At 35.3% G+C, this 27582-nt stretch overlaps 1 protein-coding gene across 1 annotated transcript in view; it reads left to right on the top strand.

Annotated features, from left to right (window-relative positions):
* Positions 1-11937, top strand: part of LOC118737812 — a gene marked incomplete in the record, with an annotated part of 45679 nt that extends 33742 nt beyond the window's left edge. The window contains 4 exon segments of the mRNA XM_036468583.1: positions 714-1376; positions 3406-3842; positions 3917-4154; positions 10434-11937. Of these exon segments, the coding sequence (XP_036324476.1) occupies positions 714-1376; positions 3406-3842; positions 3917-4154; positions 10434-10852 (1757 nt within the window).
* Between the last annotated feature and the right edge of the window lie 15645 nt (positions 11938-27582).

Raw genomic sequence — 27582 nt, 5'->3', positions numbered from 1 at the left:
TACAATGCAGAATACTCTGAAAAAAATGGTTTGCAGGGAAAATACAATATTAGATATGTATATACCCTGCAAACCATTTTTTCAGAGTATTCTGCATTGTAAAGAAATTTTAAAGAATTCGTTAAGATTTAATTCGATTTTTTGCCGAATTTTCTAAAATTAAATAAATTACGCACACTTCCATTCTTTTACGAAATTTCGGAGGAAAATCTGTGAAGCAACGAAAATACCCTGCAAACCATTTTTTCAGAGTATTCTGAATCGTAAAGAAATTTTAACGAATTCGGAAAGATCCCATCCGATTTTTTTCCGAATTTTCTAAAATGAAATAAATTACGCACACTGCCATTCTTTTACGAAATTTCGGAAGAAAATCGGTGAAGAAATGAAAATAATGCTGCTAAGTGAAGAATTTCTTGCAGACTTTTTTCAGAATTTTCTTTATTTTTCGTACAGAAATTTCTTTACGAGTTCGTGTCAACCACTTCATATAATTTTCTTTGAAGATTCGGAAAAAAATCGTTACATAAATCAGATACTCCTAAAGATTTCGTTAAGATTTCGGGAACTTTGGTTTGCAGGGTTCTTTATCAGTTTATTATTTTGAAACAAATTTATGTGCAAACCATGTGCTTAAGCTTAACTATTGAGTTTTCAGTTTGGAGTATAATTTTTAGAACAGTGCTGTAAACACATGTTTATCCATTTTATAGGTCGTCCTACAGGCGGTTTACCGCTAGCAGCACCTATACCGATGGATCAGCCAGCTGCCATAATCAAGAATGAGAATGGCATGTTCACAATACGGAACCCGGCGCTTCATCAAGCAGTTACGAGTGGTCTAGCCTTGGGTGGTTATCGGCAATTCGGTAATGTAAGCTATTATACGCCACAAGAAGCTGCCGCCGAGGCTGTTAGAGCAAATCAACTGCAGCAACAACAAAACGCTACCAATCAAGTGATTGCGACAAACCACAATGGAGACGGCAGTAGCACATCGTCCTCATCGGCCTTTTCATATTTCTCGAATACCAGCTCGAATGCAAGCAGCGGTAATGCGCCAGGCTCCTCGTCTTCGTCGGCCGGCAGTGTCGGTGCCAGTACAATTGGCAACACACATAACACCATCAGTATTAGTTGTACCAGCATAGACGAGCACGGGGGCAGCACATCTTTAACTGGTAGTGGTGGCGGCTTGACCGGTGACGCAGCTGTAATTGCACGACCGTCGCCACAACCAAAATGCATATCTGCCATTGGTAGTGAAATAAAGAACGCACAACAGCAAAAGCAGAAATGTAAAGAGAGCACGCCGCAGTGGCCTTCGTTCGTAGGTCAGGAGCTGCAAAATCCTGGAATGCCGGGAGCAGAAAATTGTGAGTACATGAGCATTTCTTTTTTTTGGTAATTGACGCCGAGAGCTTTATTGTTAATTTGTTTACAACATTACTTTATTTATGCAACAACCCCGTAGATAATTTCAGGAACTAAAAGGCCCTTCAACTCTGCTTATGTAATACTTGAATGGCCCCTTATTTGTTTACATTTGTTTTGTTCTTATTTATATTCGTTTGTTCATGAATTAATACATTTCTTTGTGGTTGTTTATCGTATCGGTATCGGCCGATTCTTTGCCTATAAGCCGATTAATCGGCATCACTATCTGAAAATAATTGGAATCGGTGGAACTCTACTTGCAAACGTTTTAGTACAGCGAACATATCCAAGCAGAAAAAAAAATCCGAAAAAGAAATGAAAAGTAGATGAAATGCGGATTTTTGTCCGTTTACCGATTCCATTTTCGGATACTTAGACGATCCTTTTTCCCACTAAATTGTGTTGCAGAAATGTATGTACAGGAAAGTACCGAAAATGCTTGTTGTTTTTTCTGAAATTTTTCGTTCAATACGCTTTCCTTCTGCACGTTACAGATGCTTTTTCATAGTTCGAAAATATTTAACAAAAAAACGAATCTTTTTACTGAGTCTGACGGTATTCGAACCCGGCACCTACAAAAGCTTAATTTTCTGTACGTTTCCGGATACGAAGAATATACGGTACGTTTCTCTGTCGGCTGGGCACACTCTTTAAGTTAACGGCTATTTGAAAATTGACATTTACGCGAAATTCCCGCTTTTACAATTTTTATGTAAGTTGTTTGCAATAATAGAATGGGGTTCGCTCGAAAATCGTGCCGTCGTAATTGGTCTGCAAAACTGCAGCTGCGCAAAATGCGAAATATTTGGGATGATGTGGCCGCTGAAAATCAATCGAAATTTTGTGCAACGTACAGTGAAATTATACTAGGATACAGTGGAAACCATCTGGCTGTGCACGCACTTTGCGAACGCCAAAGAAAAATCGAATTCATCGAACTCCGCTGTGCAAGCAGAAAATCACTTCCGGGGAAATGAATATCAACAAGGACAGCATCTGACTTGAGACTCAGCGCATATAAGATATACCGGGCACTTACTTTCAGAAGTGTTAAAACAAACGGTCCCAAATAAATTCTGTTTACTGATGATTAAATTTTCACTGCGGAAGAATCGTTCAAAATAAACTGAACGATAGGGTGTATGCTTTTCGTCACAACGTACGTTCAACCTGACCATGTTGCGAACTTATTTTTCACAGATGATTGGCCATCTGGTACCCAGACCTCGATCGATTGGTTTAAAAATAATGATCCATTCCAAAGGCGCTATGGCTTGCACTACTCGACAGTCAAGTGCTGGGTCTTCGAAGCGCGCTTGTGCGAGCCGTGGAAAATTTCCCGTAGTATGAGATACGTACTGCAATCGATGAGTTGCCAAGCCGACTTCATAGCTGCTGGAAGGCAAATGGCGGCCATTTCGAATATGGTGTTCCACAATCTGTAGCCATTGGGTTATAAAACAAGTAGAAAAAAGTTTTGGAAATGTTCACCCGTTTTTACTTTGCCACCATGTACCAAAACACTTGTGGTACCAACTAGTAAAACTGTCAAATAATAAAAATGTGCTCAGGGCCATTACAGGATTAGGATCCACTTTCCCAAGTATGCAATTGAATATGTTTAGCATTAAAAAGAGAAATGTGGTTTCTTTTGTTTTTATTTTGTTTAACTCTTTTTTGTCAAACATCTGCAGAATTTGTTCATCCAAACTACCGTTCATGCAAAATCCTGAAGTATTCTGCAATCACCATGTGAACAGCCAAAAATTATTTTTCGAATGTTCGCTTTTCAAAAATAAAACACTACCTCCAAGGTCACTTTGCATGCATTGGCTGGGGGCTTGGGCGACTATTTTCCAAAATATATCAGTGCGATAGACTTTTCGAAACTTCTTACATTGCCATGTGTGACTACACTTAAAAATTATAAGATGTACATAATTTATTTATTTCAATTCCTAATTACAGTGGCAGCAGCGGCGGCAACTTACCTCGGCAGTGCAGGAAATGGTTGTGTTACCAATGCCGGTAATAGCGGTGTTGGGGTTGGTGCTTCCGTTGGTGGTGGCGGTGCAGGTACTGGTAGCTGTTTAACTACTGCCTCACTGCAAGAGAAATACCAGCAGTCTAGCTATTATAACGGTTTTGTAGACGTTTTCCCACCAGCAGCACAAAGTAATAGCAGTCAAATATCAACACCAGGTGCTCATTCCAGCAATACTGGTTCGCTCTTTGATGGCGGTGCTGACTGCCTACATCATCATAATTGTGGTGAGGACTCACCGCCACCCACCATAACCGGTTATAATTCATATTTGGATGGTATAACTAATACGGGTGTTATACGTTATGATGACGCATCATTCTTGAAGAATTTAATACCTGGGCAAAATCTAAGCAGTGAGGTGATTGAGAATGAATTTAACACATTTATCGAATCAATACTTTAAACTTAAAAAATTGTTATTTGTTACATTAGGTGTCCATTCATAATATAAACGACTCGAATTTTACACGAAATACAACATCACCGGTGGCACATCGTGTGGAAATTACGCCGGTCTACCGCAGTAGACCGACGTCAACGACTACGAATATATACGAACATTGCGCAACATCATCATCGCTTACACAGAGCGCATTGAGCGAACAGCAGGCTAAATATCATCCGAATGTCGTGGCTAATTACAATGAGACTTTGGCTGATTTCGGTAGTGGTAAGTAACTTTGTAGCTGTAAATTAACTTAAGAAAAATAGTTTCAGTAGTGATTTAAAATGGAAAATTACATATGTACATGCCTATGTATGTTCTTGGTAATCTCAGAATATTATCATGCAAAAAGATAGATTCAGGTTCTTATGTTGTCTAGTCTACTTCGAAGAGAATAAACGAGGATCTAATATGCTTACATACAATTACTTTCAATACTGAAATATACCCTTGAGCTCAACTAATTAAGCCGGTAATACGTTGATCAGTTTGAGATATTTTTATTTTTGAAGTGAAACTGCACACGGAAATGGTGCAACGGCAATGATGCAACGGAAATGGTTGGGTCGGAAACAAGCGCTTCTTGTGTGCATGCACATGGTATTAATTTAACAAAAAATTGTTAATAAAAGTTTAAAGAATAAAACTTAGAAAAAGACCCATACAAGAATGAAAGTAAAGGTGACTACGTACATAGATAAAGAAAAGGATAGAGGCAAAGGTAAAAATAAAACCAAAAGCAAAGGTTCGTAAAGACAAAGGCAAAAATGAAGACCAAGGCAAATTTAAACACTTATACATATAAGGGCAAAGGTGAAGGGTAATATGTAGATGTAGAAAATGATATGTACACATAAAAGCAAAAACAAAGATAAATATAAAAGAAGATAAAGAGAAAGTAGAGATGAAGATAGAGGAAGAAAGATTTAAATTAAGGTAATTATAGATAAAAGGATGTAGATAGAGACACAGACACTCAATAGATAAAGAAAAGGATAAAAGCAAAGGTAAAAATAAAAACAAAAACAAAGATGCGTAAAGGTAAAGGCAAAAATTAAGACCAAGGTAAATTTAAACACTTTACTTATATATATAAGGGCAAAAGTGAAGGGGAATATTTAGATCAAGAAAATGATAAAGATAATAGTAAAAACAAAGATGGGGATGAGGATACCGATAAAAGTAAAGATGAAGATAGGGGAAGAAAGATTAAAATAAAGGTAATTAAAAGGGAAAGGATATAGAGAAGTACACAGAGACTCCATCTGGGAACTATTTTGGGATTTTAGAGACTTATCGATAAAATAGTCGATATTTTCGGAACCTATCGATATAATAATCGATAATTTTAACTATTTTGTTAGTGATATTTTTTATCGATATTTATCGATTTTGTTATCGATATTTATCGATTTTCTGACCGATATTTATCGGTTTTGTTATCGATATGTATCGATTTTGCTATCGATATTTATCTATTTTGTTATCGATATTTATCTATTTTGGTATCGATAGAGTATAAAGATTAAAAATGGAGATAATGGAAAAACAGAATGACATGAATGTTATTAAACCGAATAAATGGTAGAGGTAGGGATCTAGATAGAAAAAAGAAACCTTAAGCAAAAGCATTGGTTATGAGACAAAATAGATAGGTAACGTAAGTTTCACTTCTCCAGTGTGGCCCAGCCGCACTTACTTATTTTTTATTTACTTTAATACCATTTTTTATAAAAATATAGCTAACAAAAAAACATATAAATCCAAATTTCAAATTTGTATAAAATCTCATCAAAATGTCAAACTTTTTATCCAGAATTTTTAGAAAAAAGTTTGGTATGTTTGTATATAGTTTTATAGCCCATTCAATTTTTGTATAATAAAGTGTGCAAGTTTCAAGAGGCTACAAAATACCGTTGATTTTGGCATTATTATAATTTTGTTTTGTTGAGCATACTTTGTATGAAAGAAAATGTGGGAAACATAGATGGAATATAAAGTTTGCTCGTAAATCTACTATATCAATGCCAGAGCTGGACACTTTATGATTACGATTACATTTTGATTACTTAGGACTACGATTACTGTAATTGTAATGCCGAAAATTTTCAGCATTAGGATTATGGTTATTGTAATTATGACATGCTTCATTGCACTTTTCATTATTATGATTATAGTAATCGTAATCCTAAAAATTTTAAGATTACAATTATGGTAATTGTAATGATGAAAATTATGATTACTATTACAGTAGTCAAAAATGTTAATTTTTAGGATTACAATTGCATGATTACGATTACAGTAATCGAGAATTTAGTTTTGCTTAGAGCTTATATTGATATTTATACACTAAAACTCGCATATTTGTTCGAAATTGTTTTAATATTATACACTGGGACTCGTGGTCCCAGTATTCAAAATAAAGTTTGATTTTGATTAAATGTCCGCCTTGATGTTTTCACACAAAGGGGGAACTACAGTTTTACGCCGACCCGAAGGATTACAATTAAAGTGTTCGTAATCGCAATTTTCATAATTACAATTACTGTAATTGTAATCTTGTGCGCTGGGTTTGGGACCCGCCACGTAAAAACCCCTTCCAGTGAAGAAGCGAAACAATGTCTCGGACTACGGCAAACAGTTAAAGGACTACGATTTGAGGGCATGCACCTGGAATGTCCGGACTCTTAATGGTTAAGGAAGCCTCTATCCGGCTGGTTAATGTCCTCGTAAGAACAAAAGCTGACATTACCGCCATCCAAGAAATACGTTGGACGGGGCAAGGCCAGCAATGTCTGGGGAGTTGGATTTGTGGTGGGAGAGAGACTCTGTCGCTGAGTACTGTCGTTCACCGTGGTGGACGCGCGTCTAGCCATAATCCGCATCAAAGCGAGATTCTTCAACATCTCGCTCATCTGCGCCCATGCCCCAACGGAAGAGAAGGATGAGGTATCCAAGGATATTTTCTTTGAGCGCTTGGAGCGCACGTACGAGTGCTGCCCCCGCCACGATATCAAAATCGTGCTTGTCGACTTCAATGTCAGGATGAGCAAAGAAGGGATCTTTGGAACCACCGTCGGAAACTTCAGCTTCCACGACGAAACGTCCGACAACGGATTGAGGCTGATCGATTTCGCCGGGGCCCGAAACATGGTAGTATGCAGTACAAGGTTCAAGCATAAAAAGATTCTAACTCCGAATCGAAAAACGAGAAACAAAATCGACCATGTTATGATAGACGGAAGGCATGCTTCCAGTGTTTTGGGCGTACGTACACTCCGAGGCCCAAACATCGACTCGGACCACTATCTTGTTGCAGCCAATATATGCTCCCGCCTCTGTGCAGCAAAAAATGTACGCCCGAGTATTCAAGGAAATCTTAACGTCGAAAAGCTGCAATCACAACAGACAGCCAATGCATTCGCTACTCGACTCTCACACCTGCTCTCAGAGAGCACTCTTCGACAAACCGACATATGCGAGCAGTGGAACCACATTTCCCGCTCGTTAAGTACCGCCGCCGAAGAAGTAGTCGGATTTCAGCGAGCCCGAAAAAACAACTGGTACGATGAGGAGTGTCGGAAAGCTGCAGAGAAAAAAGATGCCGCTGGCAGGGCCACGCTGCGATCGGGCGCAATGCGCGCTATGTGGGACCGCTATAGGGGTCTGAAGAGGTAAGCGAGACGTATTTGCCGCAATAAGAAGAGAGAGCCCGAAATACGTGAGTGCGAAGAGCTTGAAATGCTGGCCGACAGGAAGAATGCCCGAAAATTTTACCAGAGTTAGGCGACTTACCGAAGGTTTCAAGACCAGGGCGTACTCCTGTAAAAACAACAATGGCGACCTAGTTACCGATGTTCAGAACGTACTTAAATTATGGAGGGGACATTTTTCCACCCTACTGAATGGTAGCAGCACGGAAAGTTGTGAAGAAGAAGAACGAGAGCCCCAGTCGATGATGAAGGAGTCCATGTTCCTTCGCCTGACCATGGCGAGGTACGAAAAGCAATAACGCGGCTGAAAAACAACAAAGCTGCGGGAGCTGAGAGCTATTCAAGTACGGTGGTGAGGAGTTGATAAGGTGCATGCATCAACTCTTATGCAGAATATGGTCAGAAGAACGCATGCCAGACGGCTGGAATTTAAGTGTGCTCTGCCCAATCCACAAGAAAGGTGACCCCGCCATTCGCGCCAACTACAAGGTCTTATCGAGCGTATTGTATGAAAGATTGAAGCCCCTCGTCAATGAACTGATTGGGCCTTATCAGTGTGGCTTTAGGCATGAAAAACCCACCATAGACCAGGTATTCACAATACGCCAAATCTTGGAAAAGACCCGCGAGAAAAGGATCGACACTCACCACCTATTTGTCGACTTTAACAGCACCAAAGGAGAGCACCAAAAGGAGTTACCTATACGCCGCTATGTCTGAATTAGGCATCCCCGGTAAACTGATACGGTTGTGTAAAATAACGTTGAGCAATACCACCAGCTCCGACAGAATTGGGAAGACCCCTCCGAGCCGTTCGCCACGAAACGGCGCTTCAGACAGGGCGACTCTCTTTCATGTGACATCTTTAATCTGATGTTGGAGAAGATAATAAGAACTGCAGAACTGAACCGCTCAGGAGCAATTTACTACAAGAGCCTGCAATTGCTGGCTTATACCGATGAGATCGATATCATCGGTAACAAAAAACGCGAAGTCTGTTCTGCCTTTCCCAAGTTGGATAAGGAAGCAAAGTGAATGGGTCTGGTGGTAAACGAGGACAAGACGAAGTATCTCCTGTCATCAAACAAACAGCCAGCACATTCGCGCCTTGGCATCCACGTCACTGTTGACAGTTACAATTTCGAGAAAGTAGAGAATTTCGTTTACTTGGAAACATGCATTAACACCGATAATAATGTCAGCGTGGAAATCCAACGCAGAATCACTCTTGCCAATAAGTGAACCTTGGACTGAGTAGGCAATTCAGGAGTAAAGTCCTCTCTCGACGTACGAAAACCACACTCTATAAGTCATGAGCTTTACAACGACATGGAATGTAGCGTGTAGCGAATTAAAATACAGCGGCTCCGCTCGCTTTGCCATGTTGTTCGAATGGACACCGACGCTCCAGCTCTGAAAGTATTCAACTCGGAACTCGCTAGTGGTAGCAGAGGAAGAGGGAGGCCCCCACTGCGATGGAAAGACCAAGTGGAGCAGGACTTGGCTTCACTTGGCATTTCCAATTGGCGTCAGTTGGCACAGAAGAGAAACGACTGGCGTGCTTTGTTGAACTCGACCAAAATCGCTTTGGTGGTTACAGCGCCAAAAAAGAAGAAGACTCCGCTGGCTTGGCCATGTCGTTCGAATCGACTCCGACGCTCCAGCTCTGAAAGTATTGAACTCGAAAAACGGCGGTGGTAGCAGAGGAAGAGGGTCGCCCCCACTGCGATGGAGAGACCAAGTGGAGAAGGACTTGGCTTCACTTGGCATTTCCAATTGGCGTCAGCTGGCACAGAAAAGAAACGACTGGCGTGCTTTGTTGAACTCGGCCAAAATCGCTTAGGTGGTTACAGCGCCAAATAAGAAGAAGTTTGAACGGGAAACGAACGGATTGGTTGAGCGATGGCATCGGGTTGTTGTTGTTGTTGTAGTGGCATCGGCTCTTAAAGGCCGCTTTGAAATGCCACGAGGCTAACTTCAATTGGATTGACGTTTTACCCATAGTACTCCTTGGTCTAAGAACAGCAGTAAAGTAAGATCTGGGAGCATCGGTAGCAGAAATGCTTTACGGACAAACGATTCGTTTGCCTAGTTTGATCCTCGACGACGTTAATGACCCATCCGCAGATGTACACACGTTTATACAAGGATTACGGCAATATTTTGAACAAATTAAACCAACGAGAACATCGCAGCATAGAAAAACTCCAATATTCGTCCCGACGGACTTGCGTTTCTGTAGTCACGTTTTCCTTCGAGATGACACAATCCGCTCGCCACTGAAGGCACCGTACGATGGTCCATATCTGGTCGTGAAGAGAAACCCAAAGACATACACAATCCTAGTAGGATCTACACCAGTCACCGTTTCGATAGACAGATTAAAACCGGCTTATTTCCCAACAGAAGAGATCTCGACAACTACTATTAAACGTACAAAAGCAGCAGTATCATTTTGTGAATAAAGCTAGCCATAAGGTAAAATCTTAACTAGTAAAGAAAACCTTAATGCTACAGTTTCATAAAAATTAATAAACATAAAATAAACATAAGCAAACAAAAGAAAAATAGTGAAAACTGGTAAAAATATCGTACTCCTTGATGTTTGTTGTAGCGTTGTTCAATCGTTGTCGTCAAGCTTAACTAATGGTAGGCCCAAGAAACGTGCCCATGACAGCCGGTTCGAACTCCTATTATTTTGTGGACAACAATATACCTTCATATCGAAATTTAAGTGATGAATAATATTTCATGATAAAATATCTCACAATGTTTTTTTTTCTTTTTTCAGACGCTGGTAGCATCTTTGCATCTAACAATCTTGTTAATTTGAATGAGCTCGACGCAGGCAGTGCTGGCACTGAGTCCGATGTTGAATCCTATCAGCGTTACAATTATGAATACGAGAATCAACAGCAGCAGCAGCAACAACAGCAAAAGGCAATACTTGACCTGAACGAGCTGCTAATCAAAAAGAGTTCACATAGCCCACATGCGCAATCCGCTTCACCATACCTAGACGAAGCGGCAATGGACAGTTTTGTGCAGAATATCAGTACGTTACAAATATCAACATCAGCAGATGAGCAATGTGGTGGCCATATGAATGGAAATGGCGGTGGTAGTAATGGTAATGGCAGCGGTAGTGCTGGTGGCGCCAATGTGCCGAGCAATACTGCTACAACAACGACGGCGAATGGTTGGTGGTAAAGGAAATGTCTTTCGTTTTCACTGTCGCCCGATGTGCGGATGTAATGTCCATTCTAACAAAACTGCACAGCCGACAACATATTGCAATACATGTCCTAACATAAATATACATAACATTTAAAAACACATGAGCGCGTATTGTTCATGTTAAATCTACCATTAAAGTCTTAAATTGTCAATTTAAGTAAAACGTCAAAATGTCAAATGAATTAAGCTGCTTCAGTTGCGCTGTTGTGTGGGTATGACAGCCCGTCGGTCATTCATAGAATGGCGTGCTAATGAGTTGTCGCAGCCCTGATTTAAAACTAATATTAAAACATATTCCATATTGAAAAGAAACTTTGTCATATTTTAAAAATGCATATTAAAAAATTTGAAAATACAAAAGCTGCAGTAAAAGATTGTACATGTAATTAAAACTACAATGCGAGTTCTATACATACATACATACTTTGAAATACACTATAAAAACTAAACATAGATTAAAAAAAAAAAAACAATTATTTTTCTTTTGTATGTGTTTGTGGCTTATCCACAACGCATTTAAGGATATCTGAAAGTTTTAACGATTTCAACATCACTCACACGAGCTGGCAATCGGGATCATACAAAAACATTTGACTCAAGTGAAAAAAAATATAAGGCACGAGGTATGTACATATGTGCGTAAATTGCTTATATTTAACGGCTAACGACACGTAAATACACACATATACAAAAGCTATTGTATGTAGATGCGTTAAGCGAAGTAATGAAATCCACGCATATGAGTACTTCCAGACGATCCAGAGCAAAGCAGCGTAGAGTTCAACGGCATACATTGGCGCCTAAGAATTCGTTTTAAATAATATACATACATACATATTAAAAAATGAACTTTTTGCGCTTTTATGCAAGACTTTTTGTTTTTCGATTTTATTTCAGCTATTGACGACAACTGAAATTGCAATTATAAAACAAAAAACAACTGAAACACAAATCGATGATTATAGTAATCAAATTAAAAAGTAATTTTTAAACGTTCAAACGCAAATCATGAACATGATGAACGATGTAAATAATAAATGTGATGTATTAACTATGCACTTATCAGCGTTTTATTTCGATTGGAAGCTTGACTTGAATGATTTCAACTGTAATACACATGTATGTATATTGACGGCTGAGTGGAATATCGACCTGTCTCGGCAGCCGGTTCGGAAACGCCCTTTCTCCGAAAACTTTTCAAGAACGCCTTATTTCTGAATTTTATTGAAAAACGCTCTACCTTCAAAATTTGGTTCAAAACCGCCCTATCTCAACTGAAAATATGTTGCGATAGGGCGTTTTTGCATCGGCAGCTGAGATAGGAAGTTTCTAAGCCCAATTCTAAAATAAGGCATTCTTGAAAAGTTTTCTGAGATGCCTTCAGCCCATCAAAGCTTGACCCAGCAATCCATTGCGGCAATTAGCTGGATTAAGGAAGTCGTCAAACTTACATTATTTTGGAAATATGGTTTAATACTGGAAATGCATTGTGCTGCATTTTTACTAACCCTTAACTTGCAAGACAGACAGGGGTCATTTGACCCAACTCACTTAAAAGTAAATTTAGTAACAAACAAGTAAAAAAGTCTTAAGTTTGGGCGAAGCTGAACATTAAATACCCGGCGCTCGTATTAAATATAGTTTTTTCACCTTTCCGAAAACTACCGTTACATGGTAAGCAGGGCTGGTTTTACCCTTAGGGCCCGTGCCTATCAGTAGAAAAGTTCTATGGTGAAAAAACTTTTTACTATGGTGAGAAAATTGTACATTTATGCTGTGCCAATTCGTAACTTTTTACTGCCGGAAATTTTTGACAGTTGCTTTGATGCAGAAGAACATTAAAGTTAAGTAAACAAAAACCTTTACTTAACTTTTTTTAATTTCAATTTCGATAACGTTGCTGTAACAGTGGCAATGGCCCAGTGTGCAGAGCAATGTCGTGCCATTCGAGAGATTCGAGTTCCAGTCCTAGGGTAGGAAAATTTTCTTTTCCTTTTTTTATTTATTTTATTTTCTTGTTAAATTTAAAAAAACTAATTTTATTTAGTTTTTTTCTTTTTTAATCTAGTTTTCTTTTGATTTGTAGAATTTATTGTTTTAAAACGGAAACTTTTTTTTATTTCATATAAAAAAAAAAAAACCATTAACAGGCCAATTCTGGCATCTGTCTTTCAACTCATCTCGGTCCTTCGAAAGCCAAAAGTCTATATTTCGGCAACTATCTTGAAAGCTTTCTTCGGTATTTTAGATGACTAAATAATTGAAAGATCTGCTAACGAGGAAGGTGGCGTTATTCTATTTATCGTTAACAATACGTTTTCTAAAAACTAAACAAAATTAAAAAAATATTTTTTTAAAACAAGAAAAACCAAAAAAATGTGAAAATTAAAAAAGCTTAATTACAAAAGTTTCTAAACATTACATAAATTAAAAAATATTTATTTTTTAAACAATAAAACTTAAAATGTTTAAAAATGTTTATTAAAAAAAAAATAAAAATCCGTTGCCGAGGATTGAACTCGGATCTTTCGAATGGCACGAAAGTCCTCTGCTCACTGGGCCATTGCCACTGTTATCCAACGTTATCGAAATTGGAATTTATTGGAAACAAACAAAAACTTCAAAATCATTCGTTAAAGAGTTAAGTAAAGGTTTTTCTTTACTTAACTTTGATGTTCATTAAATGCCGTTAACGAATCATTAACTGACTGAGGGAATTTTTTCAAATCATTACTAAGGAACACCTTAAGTTATCATTAAACGACTCTGAGTGCGGCTGTAAGTGCCCGTTAGAGCTAATTTAATGATCGTTTCTGAGTGCGGTTGTTAGACATTTAAAGTCGAAAAAACTCAACGCTCAAGCAGACACATAATCTTTACTCGCAATATACGTAGTAGGCTATGGCGACCCCAAATTATATTGTTTATGATTAAAAGTTAACTGTTTTATAATGTTAGGGAATGGTGACAACAATTTAAATATTTATTAAGGATTTTTTAAACAGCTTTCATGGTACATTTTTACGTTACAGTTTTTATTATTTTTTCTTTTGTACGAGTAGCCTTTTTTTAATTGTTTTCATTGCGTAATTTGTATACCAACTCTTCGTTGATAATATGATCACTTCGTTTGATAAGGTGTTGTAAACTCTTTCTTCATTTAAACTGTTCGGCTTTTGGATAAGCGGAGAGATTTAAAAAAGATCTCAAGTAAAGCTTTTCCAAACACTATTCGTTTGGAACCAATTATGTAATTTTTCATTTAGTTTAAATATTTTTAGTCTTTACTTTTAAATAGATGACAATCCTTTTGAAAATATTTCCAAATATTTCTGAAATACCTTTCGTTTTGTACCCATATTGTAATATTTCAGTTACTTTATCAATTTATTGAGTTAAATTTACAAACAGGTGGCAACCCTCATTAAAAATATTTTCGACTGTAAATCTTTTTCAAACTCTTTAATTTGATACCCATATTGCAATATTTCATTTATTTAATCACTTTAACTAAATTAAATTTTAAAATACATAGATGGCCACCCTCTTCAAAAGTATTTTCAATAGTCATCTTCCTTAAACCTTTTAAAATTATACGTTTATTGTAATATGTGACTTATTTTATCAATTAAATTTAGTTAAATATTCAAGCAGGTGGCAACCCTCCTCAAACCTATTTTCGGCTGTAAGCCTTCTTAAAAATATAAAATTAGGTACCCAAATTCCAATATTTTATGTATATAGCAATTTAACTGAGCTAAAATTTTCAAAAAGGTGGCAATTCCTAAAAATATTTCCAGCAGTTATCTTTCTCAAACCTCTGTAATTCAATATCTTTGTTGCAATAAATCATTTATTTTATCAATTAAGTTGAGTTAAGTTTTCTAACAGGGGCAACCCTGCTTAAAAATATTTTCGACTGTAAGCCTTCTTTAAACTCCTTAGTTTGATACCCGCATTGCAATATTTCATTTATTTTATCAATTTAACTGAGTTCAAATTTTCCAATAGGCGCCAACGTTTCCAAAAATATTTGCTACAGATATCTTCCTCAAACCTCTTAGTTTAATACCCATACATATAAATTACAATACTTAATGTTTTTATCAATTTAATTGAAAAAATATTTTGAAACAAGTGGCAACCCTCTTCAAAAATACTTCCGACTATAAGCCTTCCAAAAAATCTTTAGTTTGAGAAAAAAATTTGAAACAGGTGGCAGGCCTCCTCAGAAATACTTTCGACTATAATCCTTCCTAAAAATCTTTAGTTTGATACCCACAATGCAATATTTTATTTATTTCATCAATTTAACCGAGTTCAAATTTCTAAATAGGTGGCAACCTCCTAAAAGTATTTCCAACAGTAATTTTTCTTATCATTTCATTTATCTATACCATTTTCCAGTACTCTGCCACAGATATTTCAAGAGATATACAACATGAAAATTTTAGTTAGTATGGGTAGTGCCACGCCTCCTTTTCCGAATTTGGACAAACTTCACATAAACCATCTGCATAAAAACCGGAATATGCCGCATAAATAAATTTGGTTAAATTCGGTGAAGCCGTTCTCAAGTTATGAGGTCACACCAAAAACGTGCCCTTATTTTTATATATAAAATAGAGGTGCCACGCCCCCTTTTCCAAATTTGGACAAACTTCACATAAACCATCTGCATCATGGCCCCGAGTATGCTATATAAATTTGGCTGAATTCGGTGAAGCCGTTCTCAAGTTATAAGCTAAAACACTTATTTTTATATATAAGACTAGCAGACCCGGCGAAATTCGTCCCGCCCAAAATTATTATTTTTTATTGAAACATTTTGGTCCAACATGTTCACCAACAATTCGCGTTTACGATTTATCTGCTAATATTATGGTTTGGAGGTCGTCGGAAGGCATATTCCAAGGCCGTTTTAAATAACCTAACGAAATTGTTAAGTCCGTGAAATAATTCCTGGAATTTCCCCAATGATCTGGCGTTTCATAGCATGGTTAATCGAATAACGAAATAAAATTTGAAGAAGTTTTTCCTCTTCACTACCTGGCGGCAACAATGATCCGCTTCGATGGTGAGTCCTTCCTTGAAACCTTTTAGTGTAGCTGATAGCAATTAAATGGGGAGTATCATTTGTCTACAGAAATCTAATATACATAGACTTATTTCCGACGAAATATCGTAAATGACCTATCATGGGTCATTTGAGATTGACTCCTGAAAAACTCAATTCTGGTGCCTCCGAATGAAGTTTCAATGCATAGAAATATTGGTGAATCACATCCATTGGGCCAGTCGGCATACTCTGTGGTTCAGCAGGCCGACGTAATCGGGCATTCACGACACTTATTTTCACTGGGCGTTTTTTTGGTAATAACTCGACTCCGGCGGCACCTGGCGGTTCTTTTTATACATATACATATCCCGAATAGGAGCCAAATTGCATCATAAATACGAATTTTTAGTAATAACTCGACTCCAGCTCAACCTGGAGGTTCATATTGTAAGCTGAAACTATCCAGAGACCCCCTCAAACACACACAACGCCCCCTTTTCAAATAGTCCCACTTTTCTCCATGAGTATTCGATTGGTATGGTAGGGGTCACGCCCCCTTTATGTATAGAAATTTCCTTTAGCCTATAACCATCCTTGGGAAGTCTGCAGAAGGTATCCGAAATTAGGAAAAAACGGGAAGCCTTTCTCGAGGTTTGCGAATAAAAAAAAAACGGTTTTCAAAATATATGTATATATGTATATAGTATAGATAACTCGACTGCAGCGCTCCCTAGCCGATACATTTTTCTTCCCTTTACCAACACATATATAGAAAAATATAACCGAAATCGCCACATATTGGGTTTTGACTTAATAAAATTGTTCATATTTGATAATCCAATGATCGGATCTAAACCAGATTAGTATGGGACCTCCTCTGAGACACTACCTTTCCGATGCGGTAAAACTAAATTACGAAGTACGTATCTCGAGAACGGATTGTCGATTCAGTATGTATATATATACGTAAATATATATATTTTTTTATATGAGAATTGAAGTCGGTTTTTTTTGCTTAAAAACTACTTGTATAGATATAGAAAGAAAAGGTAGTGTCTCAGAGGTGGTCCCATACTAATCTGGTTTAGATCCCATCATTGGATAATATATATATGTATATATATTTATATTTTTTTATATGAGAACTGAAGTCGGCTTTATTTTTTGGTTAAAAATTACTTGTATAGATAGAGAGGGGATTACAAGGTGCTACAAAAAAAGTCATTAAATACACCGAAAACAAGACGTGAAGTAGGTTGTAGCTATTAGTCCAAGAGCCAGCGACGGCCAGACCTTCGTTATTTTATAAAGGCAGAAAGCTTATCTATGTATGCCCCCAACCAGAGCTGTGTAAGTGTGAAATCATTTTCAATTTTAAATCAACAATTTTTTTCTATCCAGTTTTCATTACTTATTCTTCGCTTAGGATTGAGGTTTAAAATTTTGGAATTTTCCATTCTCTCAAAGCAGTTATGAATTCACACATCAACATATTCATAGCAAGATTGAAAAAACCAATGCCCAATCAAAAAAAGGTTTAACACTGAATGAGTATTGAAAAGGCTGCAATCTTTTATGTGTGTGCATTCTTTAACTCAGTACCAATCATTAGTTCAAAGCCACCCTGGTAAATAACTTTTTGATAAAAATGAAGATTTTTGACAATTGCTCAATTGTAAAAATTCAAACCGGCGTTACCCAATTTAAGTTTTTTGGTAGAGGGGATTTTATATCATATGTTTGGGATTATATATAAAACAGTTGTATTAACATTTACGTTTTAAATATAATTCATGTTTTATCTTGAAAATGTTTAAAATTTACATTAAATTAGATAACTACTTCGCATAAGCTTTACATTTAGGTTGATAAAATTTTAGTGAAAATATTTTAAAAATCTTAGTGTCTTTAATAAAAAAATAGCTCATCATAAAAATTGTATCGCCGTTCGGCGTCGGCGTAAGTTTGTAGGTCTCTCCCATTTGTGTGACAGCAAAGGCGCACGCTACAAATCGGAGGAGAAGCTCGGCCAAAACTTAGCAAAAGTGTCAAGGCCAAAATATGATTATTATAAATAAATTTAGTTTCAAACAGGTCGCAACCCTCTTCAAACCCCTCAAAAGTATTCCCAATATTATTTAGTTGTAAACCCGCATGAGTCCGAAATTAACATTTTTTAGCAGAATTTCCAGATTTTACCGGAAATCGTACATGGTTTTCTGGCAACTGAGAGGACAAATAAGATAGTAAGTAAGGTCATCTCTTTGTCAGAAGCTACCTGGTGGTAAATTCTGGTAAATGTGTCAAAAGATCCGATGTAGTGTGTTTGACAACCAAATTGTAAACAAAATAGAAGTGCACCCTGCTAATGCATGTTGAAAAGTAAATAATTCCTTGCTTGAGTGGATGCTAATGAGTTTTGGTTAAATTACAAAACGCTTAAAAAGGTATTAGCCGTCATTTTACGTTTAAAAACTTTAAAACTTTAACACATTACCACCCTATACTCTATATGTGGTTGACGATTGAACTAAATCGTTGTTTATTTGGGTAAGATTAAAATATATTTTACTATTCAATATTGGAGTTGGTGTGAAACAAAAATTAATAATTTATTGTTATGTATGCAAATGAGAACTACAATTCTGAGCTTATTGAGCATCTCTTAGTCAAAAACAAAGGCAATTTTGCTTGATCAAGTTTCGAATCTAAGAAGAAAATGTTTTTAACAAACAAAAGGTTAATAATAAAATTTGAAGGATTTAAGATATTGCGTATGGTAGCATGAAACGTCACAATCTTCTTAATTGTCAGGCTGTTGATATGGCTACGATAAAGTGACAATGGAAACACATAGCTGAAGATTTCATACTTACAGTGGGATAAACTTCAAACCTCTAATATAAATTAGTTAAATTTAGTTATTATTTTTTTTTATCAATTTTAAGTTTTCGTTTGGAACAATTTTCATGAACTTATCCATTAGGAGATCTCTTTGGAAAATTACCGTACATCCGATATCTATTGAAATTTTGACATCCTCACTTTTTGGAAAAAGAAGTTCAAGATACAAGTTTATGTGCAAAAAATAAATTAAACAATAAAAGTCTCCTTATATTTATGGAACTTAAAATAGAAAAATTTTTATTTCATTACCCAGACTTTATGAATAGCCTACTCTATAAGTAATAGTAGAAATTCCGAATTAGTAAGTTCAGTCAAGACGTCATTCAAAAGTTTTGAAGAAAATCACTTTTCTCTTTTTTGAAAATTTGGGACTATCTTATGCGAGTATTGTCGACAAAATGTTAGTCTATGAATGACTAAAAATTAACGAATAAATGGTTAATCGCGATTAATGATTAAAATTAATTAGGCGATCGCTGTGGTGTAGTGGTTAGAAGTGCGCACTACCATTCCGCAGGGTGAGCGTCCGAGCCCAGTTCTGGCCAACAAAAAAAGAACATTTTTTTGTAATAGTGGTCGGCCCCCGGCAGGAGTCGGCATAAAACTGTAGGTCCGTTCCCTTTGTGCGACAACATCAAGGCGCATGCCACAATCGGAGGAGTAGCTGGGCCAAACACTAACATATGTCGATGGTCCTCTGCAATAACGGCGCAATTCAAAATTTCAGGTTTAGAAAAATACATAATTTGAAAGCTTTCAGTATGACTGCATATAATCCGGAATAATTACGTTCCAAGACATATTATTGCTAAATTACGAAACAAAAAATCTTTAATTGGCTCTACTGAAATATATGAAATTTTTAGTTGTGTCGATATGTAAGCGCCTTTCTATTATTATTAGTAATCATCAACACAATTTCAAATTACATAAACCCAGTCACAGCCCTTTTTTGTATTCAACGCTTCCAGAAATCACATAATACATAAAATAAATAAAAGCTGTTTTGATTAATATTACATAAACTGGAAACTGTTAAAAATAAGTGCGCTTGAGTACATAGATTAGAACCCATTTAGTTCCTAAAATGTCTGTTTGCAACACATAACAATAAAAATGCACATCAAATAGCTAAGAATGATGAAGGAAATCGATTCAGACATGCCTGTTTAACTGGCCGTGCGTTCTCAAAACAAACACATGTTAATTAAGGGACTATTCAAGTATTATGTAACCACTGGGACGCGGGGGTCTTGGTTTGCTTATTTTTAATGACAAGGGGCAACATTTCTTCAAATAAGTAAAACATTAATTACATACGCACAAATTTTGCCTGCAATTTCGATCACAATTGAACACTGCACTTCACTCTCGTTTCGAATTTTCGAAAGCGTTTTTTAAGCTATTTATGGGCTTAACACTTCTTGTGGGCACTTGATATTGTAAAAAAAATATGCGCAATTCGATCCCTAACTACATTTTTTTGTAAAGAACGCCCGTTTGCTTTAAATTTGAAAAATACAATTATTTTTTTATTTTGTATACATCTGTCATTTGTTACAAATGAAGAAAAGTCCAAGAGTTGCCAAGTATAAATATCTTTATATCTATTTATTAAAATAATAATTTACAATAATAATTTATTTAATTAATACTTTATTAAAATACAAATTTGAAGTGCAAATACATTTGTAAAACTGTTTATCACAAAATGTTATTAATTGTTTGCAAGCATACTATAGTTTTCATGCATTTTGAGAATAAATAATCTAATATGTGTACATATATATCGTCGTTTAAAGTACAAAACCGCGTATCGTCATTCTGCAAAACCGTGTGACTGACATTGGCTGCCAAAAATTGGATTTGCTCACAAAAGCTCTTGGCTCAATTCTTATCCATTCGTCCTGAAATATACTAGCCAGAAATACGTTTGCTTTATAAAAAAGATAACCATTTTGAAATATGGGTGACTTTACTCTATAGAAAATAATTTATGCAATTACGCGGTTTTGCATTTTTTGATACGCGGTTTTGTACTTTAAACGACGATATGTATAGCATGTACTTACGGCGGCCGCCGTAGTAGAGTGATTACATGTGCGTACTTCCACTCCATAGGACCATGGTTAAATACCTGGTCAGATCATAACCCAAAATAGCAGTCGTCCTTCGGCACGCAATGGCAAACCTTCGAGTATATTTATGCGTTGAAAACTCTTCTTATAAAATCAGAACTCATGCCTCAAGTTTGAGCAGAAGTTCGGCCAAAGACTTAGAAAAATATTATAGCACCAAATCTTCTGGTTTCACATTTTGAGTACAAAAATTTCAACCCTGATACAACAAATAGTATTAGTACTGAATGATATTGACAGATTGCATTCCCATAAACGTCCAATCATACATGAATGAGTTCTCTTTTTGCATTCACATTCTCTATGTGAATGGGTGTCAACCATTCCATAACACACTACATATTTTGTGTTTACAATTTGTAACCAATCTCAAGAGTGGTTGTTAAATTTTTTAAATCAAACAATCACATTTTTGAAACGAAAAAAATGAGAATGCACAGAATTGATTCAATCATTACACAGCTCTGCCCCCAACACAGGTAATAACGAACCCAGACTATTAAATTTGGATAGTGGTGGCTTTGGCAGGTACCAGGTGGTAAAGGTATACACAAAATAGCACCTAAAATTCGTTGTAGTATAAAGGTCAGTTTTTATATATTTTATTCGTAATAATATTGGAAACTACGTCGTTCATTTCCAGACACTTAGCTTGGTTCCTACCTTTTTCAGACACCCTTAAACCATGAGAAATTCTAGCTATACTTTCGTCATAGTATACAAGCTGATTTTATATATTTCACTTGGGGAACTATCAAAAGATGGTTCCTCACTTGCCAAACCGTTTCGATAGTTCCTTAATCTTGCCAGAAACATTAAAAGCCGTAGGTACGAGCATGAAGAAACTGATATAAATTATACGTTTGTCAGTTACTTATCGGAGTCAGCGGGCTTTACTAGCTGAATTCCAATTTCTAACGAAGTTTGTTAATGCCAGTGGCTATTCGCTGCCACAAAGCCAATTTTTTGTAAAATTTTATAAGAAATATAAACTTAAAATTAGACTAAAAATCTATAAAAAGAGTTTATTTGAGAAAAAATTCTTTAGAATAAAATGTTCATGTCAATAAAATAAAAATGTAATAAGTTAATTAATAATGTGTTAGAGACTTATGAACTTTTTTTTAAATTTAATTTAATTAAAATTTCGATATTGTATTAAAAATTTATTGCTTGCTATAGGAGCTAAAAATTAGTTCTATAATACTCTTGGGAAAATTTCAAGTTTTCAAATGACCGAGATACGTAAATTTAATTTTGGATCCTAGATCATGGATCTGTGTACCGTTTTCCCATATCCGATCATTTTCCCAAGATATTTTAATTTTTATGAAAAAATTTATGTTTTGCAATGAAAATATTAAAAAGATAACAAATCTTCTGAATTTTTTTTTATGTGTTAAAGCCTGTTCTTTTGCCAAAAAGTCAACTTACCAACGATGAAAATCGATGGATTAATAAATAAGTTTTGAATGTTCAAATGAATGTATGCAATAGTTTTTTCTATGAAGTAGAAGCGGGAAAACAGTACTCCAAAGTAGCATTTAAACGACATTATTTGGGATTCATATCTAATTTTGAATAAAATCTTGCTAGTTAGTAAGATCTCTACACTAAACATTGAAAAGTTACCAACATATGTATATTTAAAAAAAAGTACTCGATTCTCAAAATTACTCGATACTCCCAACACTAATAATTACACTGGGTCATAAATTTTAGTTTGGTTTTTGTTCTCCAGACGCCACTATCCAATTTCTATGTAGAATTGCTCGGTGATTCCGAAAATCGGAATATTTTTTTTTCTATGGATACGATTTCGAGATATTTGCAACTTACCGTTATTCAGCTTAAAGCAAAAATTGGTGCCTTTTAATCACGTACATCTTACGAACCGATTTCTTAATATAAAATAAGGCAAATGAAAGCTAATGAAATCGATTTTCTTCAATAGTAACTTGATTTTTGTTTTTTTTTTTTGTAACAGAACAGGGTTTAGCACAAATGCGAAAATTTGGCACAGAACCTGTTATTTTGTAAATTTTTCTTCTGTAAAAGTTTTTGATCACAAATCAGGCAGGTTCTGCGATTCACTTCCGAATGAATTTCAATCAAATGCGCATTGTATTCAAATTGGCAGGGGTTGAAATTCACCCGGAAGTGAATTTTAGAACCTGCCCGAGTGTTTTTTTTTTTGTGTGTTTTAAATCAACGTGAAAGCTCTCATCGACGGACGCTATCATAAGCGGACATCTCCTATAAGCGGACACATTCTTGGGAACGAAAAATTTTTGGTTTTTTTTTTTTCATTCCCAATGCTCTCCCATACACGGACTTTCCAATAAACGGACGCGGACTCTCAAACATGTCTAGCTATGAAAAAAAGCGGGCAATGAGATTTGTCGGTAGGAAAGAAAACGCCATAAATTTGAATTTATCTTTAATTCATTCTGTTTCTGTCTATTAAAGAATAAAAATTCCGCCTTATCCTGAGTTTCGCCCCAAAAAAAACTCACCGAAAATGTGTATTTCGCCCATAGTAAATACATGGAAACCAAAAGTGAAAAGTGAACCGGTTCGGGGAAAATGAAACTCATCATAAGGCTGAAAGCCCGAAATTAAAATTTTTTAAATATGAATTTTTCTTTTATTTTTTACGAAAAAAAAACACGACAAAAAGTAGGTGGCCATCGGCGTCCGCTTATGGGAGCTTTCACTGTAATTGAAAGTCTACTTTGAAATAAATGCAGTGGGTAAATGTTTCGAATTTTGATACTCTATTTACTCAAAGAAACATCTTCCATCGGGGTTTTATTATGTTTCACCTGTGTGTAATCAAATCTTGCAATCAATTCTAGCTCAGAATCCGATGACAATGCAATATGAAAGATGAATTAATCTGCTAAGTGGCTAGGTGTCGGGATATTCGAAAATTCTTAAATAATTATGGCAGGGATGCAAACGGTTCTTTACACATCGAAAATATCGGTCTGAAATTCGATGTTCGCCATCGATATTCAATAACTTTTAACATCGCTAAATTCACGATACATCGATGTTAATTTCAACGATGTTTTAAACATCGACTTCGGTGTAATTCTCAACCTTGTCTTGGATTAAACTTATCCATAATTTAAAAACAAATAATTTTATACTGATCATGAATTTTAAATTATTCATTCTTTGGGAGAACATTGAGAAATTTCGAACTTAGCGTCCAGTATGGAAAATGCTAACATAACTACATATTAAAAATACATGTATATTATGTAATAATAGATTCGCTAAACTTAAGATCTTCAATCAAACTGATAATGTTGGCAGTACATCAATCGTAGCATCTCTCACTTGTAAAAAATTTGCCTCCTACATATTAAGTAATTAATTGGGGTCAGAGTTTTGAGCCAATAAAATACATTCAAACAATTCCATGTACGTTTTAATATCCTTCTTCCATCTGACTTTGTTTCAGCGGCCATATTCAACATGGAACTGCGAAAAAGTTTCACAAAACTCTAGACTCTAGAGAGTTGGGACATAAAAAATTCTTTGTTTATGTTTATACTAGCGCCCCAAATTTCAATCCGTTGGTTTTGAAATCATACTCACCGTAGAAAATGTATTTTCTTCCTTCAGTTCATAAGAGGATGTTTTTTTTTTTTTCTTTGTAAGGGACATGTATTTTTCATATTGAAGAAAAGCACAAATCCCTTTTTCCACGTAATCGGTTTATACGAAAAGTTATCGTATTTGCGTATTTCAAAACTTGATTCCCTTTTTTTTAATTTTTTTCATTGCCCGGGCCCCTGACATTCGGCGCGGCCCGAGACAAGTGACCATTTCGACCTCCCTCGCAACGGGCCTGAATATGACTACAAATGAGAACGAAGAAGATTTTATAGCTATACTTGTGCTATAAAACGTACTCAACGTACCGGATTAGATAAGCGCGTACATACCTACCATCACAGGTTTCACAATGCTGCACTATTTATACATACACTGGTGGAAGAAATAATAGAAACTTTTAATTTTACCAGCTTTCACAATATTTCTTCTTTTTATTTAAGGTTTAATATTTTTTTTTGTCTAGTGTATTATTTTTAATATTTTCTTTTGCTGACGATGCTTGCATGTTCTTCCATAAAAGTAATGGAAGAAAATGCAAAACTGTGTAGGCCAAATTTTCAAAAATTCTGAGTAAAATGTTTGAAATTTTTGGGGATTTTGGAGAAAATTTTCTGGACTTTTATGATTTTTGCACAAAGTTTGAAATGCTATATAAATCCGCTCTTGTTATATAACATAGGCCAACAAAACTTAAACAATGTTATGTTGACTAAAATATTACCGCCAATTCTATAGTTTTTTCTGTAGAATCCGATTCTGGCCCTAAAGATATTAGATTGCTCTATTTTACAGGCAACTTAGGTTTAAAGGTGCCGAAAACGCATTTTTGGGCATTTTTAAGCCTCTGTAAAACAATAAATTGATACAAAATATCTGTCAGTGTGTGAGGATATGAAAGCCCAAGCACTGCGCTTTAATACTCAAAATCAAAAAATTATGGTTAAACGGTTAACGGCCTTTATCCACATACTGCAGAAGTTCCAGTACCAATCTGTTTAGTACAACTCGAGGTTTCATGGATTAATCACCAAATACCGATGGACACAGACTCTAGAAGTGGAAATGAAGATCAGAACACCGTTAAGCCCAAGTTACTTGAAAACTATAGCCAAATAAAAATTTTCAATACCAGATGCCGGCTCTACGGAAAAAATCCTATAAGGATCGAATGTAAGATTTTAGTCAACATAAATTTTGTTGCCACATACTATGTTCTCTTAGATGAAGGTTTCAACTTAAATTTTAGCCTCATTAGAAATTTTCTGCGCCTCAGATTCATTTAACGCAAGTGATCGAAACAAGAGTTAAAAAAATCGTTTGTTCTCGTATAAAAAAAAATGTTTCCAATTGCTTTTTGTTTGGACCATAATTTTTTGATTTTGAATATTAAGTGGCAGAGTTTAGGTTGAAAGATATACTGCAGCAATTTATTGTTTTACAGAGGCTCGAAAATGTCCAAAAACGCGTTTTTGGCCCGTTTAAACCGAAGTTGTTCGAAAACTAGAGCCAATCCTATACCTTTACGTTCAGATTCGGATTCTACGGGGAAAAATCCTATACGAATTGGCTACAATATTTTAGTCAACAGAATTTTGTTGGGCAGTGTAATGCGCTGGACTTTTATAAAAGCAAAGTATTTAACATCATATAACCAAAAGAAACATCCAAATCTAGTCAAAATCAAGAGTTTATATTATTTCTTCCAACATTGTATATACAGTCAGTGTCAAAAATATGAATACCCTCCTGACGTTTTGACCATTTTCTTTATTTTCATTTTCCATACCATTTTTTTATATATTTTTTTTTTTTTGTTATAAAAATATAGTTCAAAAAACCAGCAGAATGAATTTCTTCCAGTTCATATAGAGCTCGGGGAAAATTCAAGAAAAACCAAAAAAATTTACAACTTTTCAATTCGATTTCTTATAAAAATTTTGAGTACGCAGATTTGTAGCCAATTAAATTTTAGTATAATAAGGTCAAAGTTTCAATTCTATAAAAATTACCGTTGATTTTTGAGAAGTTGTTTTTTCTTCCACAAAAAAAAATTGATCTTGTTCATGCGTTATATGGAAAAACAGCGCAATGGAATTGAAAAGTTGAAAATTTTGATGACAACTGTTTTGGTGTTACTCGAATTTTCCCCGAGTTCTATATGAAATTGACAAAAAAAAAAACACGGATTCTGCTTTCCCTGTTGAATCAACTATATTTTTATAAAAAAAATACGAAAAATTTGGCATGGAAAATATAAATAAAGAAGTGGCACGTTATTCATACTTTTGACCTTGATTGTACGTACTTACGCATCTATGTATACTGAAGACAGTTAACACATTTAAAAATTTTGATTTTTAGCATTTTTATTTGTAGTTTATTTTTATCAATACCTTAATACTACCAGAATTTTTAAATTGATTTTTGAGTTTAAAATTTAAATTGTATTTTAAACATAGAAATTTACCAAAAAAAAAAAACAATTATGTTCATAATTTTATAGCATTAAGGTGACTTACGCTCGTACAATAATTCATTCATATTTGAAAATCAAATTAAACAATGATGTTTTTAGGTATGGGTGTATGTTCCTGTGCATGAATGGTGTTTTTTTGTTTTCATTTGTTTTTGTTTTTTATGTATGCGTACTTAAAATTACATCTATTTATAGATACAATACCAGAGTAGAACAATCCTTACTGCTTTGTGGATCTCATTTTGCAAAAGGAATTTTCCAAGTTTAGAGAAGTCGAACAGAAAAAAAATCAACAATGCGTATATGCCATTTATAGTCATATACATGTGAATAAGTAAATTATAAGGAAAATAGGCCAATAGTTATAGTAACTCACAAGACAATTTAACGGAAATTATTATGTATTTAACTCTACTTCTTTAGATTTATTTAGTTTATATTGCATTTTTTTAGAGAGTTTTCTTGAAATTGCGTAAATAAATGTAATTATTAG

This window comes from Rhagoletis pomonella, unplaced genomic scaffold (assembly GCF_013731165.1).
Source record: "Rhagoletis pomonella isolate Grant_MI unplaced genomic scaffold, Rhpom_1.0 Rhpom_scaffold_00004, whole genome shotgun sequence".
Lineage (NCBI taxonomy): Eukaryota > Metazoa > Arthropoda > Insecta > Diptera > Tephritidae > Rhagoletis > Rhagoletis pomonella.
This window is presented reverse-complemented; position numbering and strand designations above follow the sequence as displayed.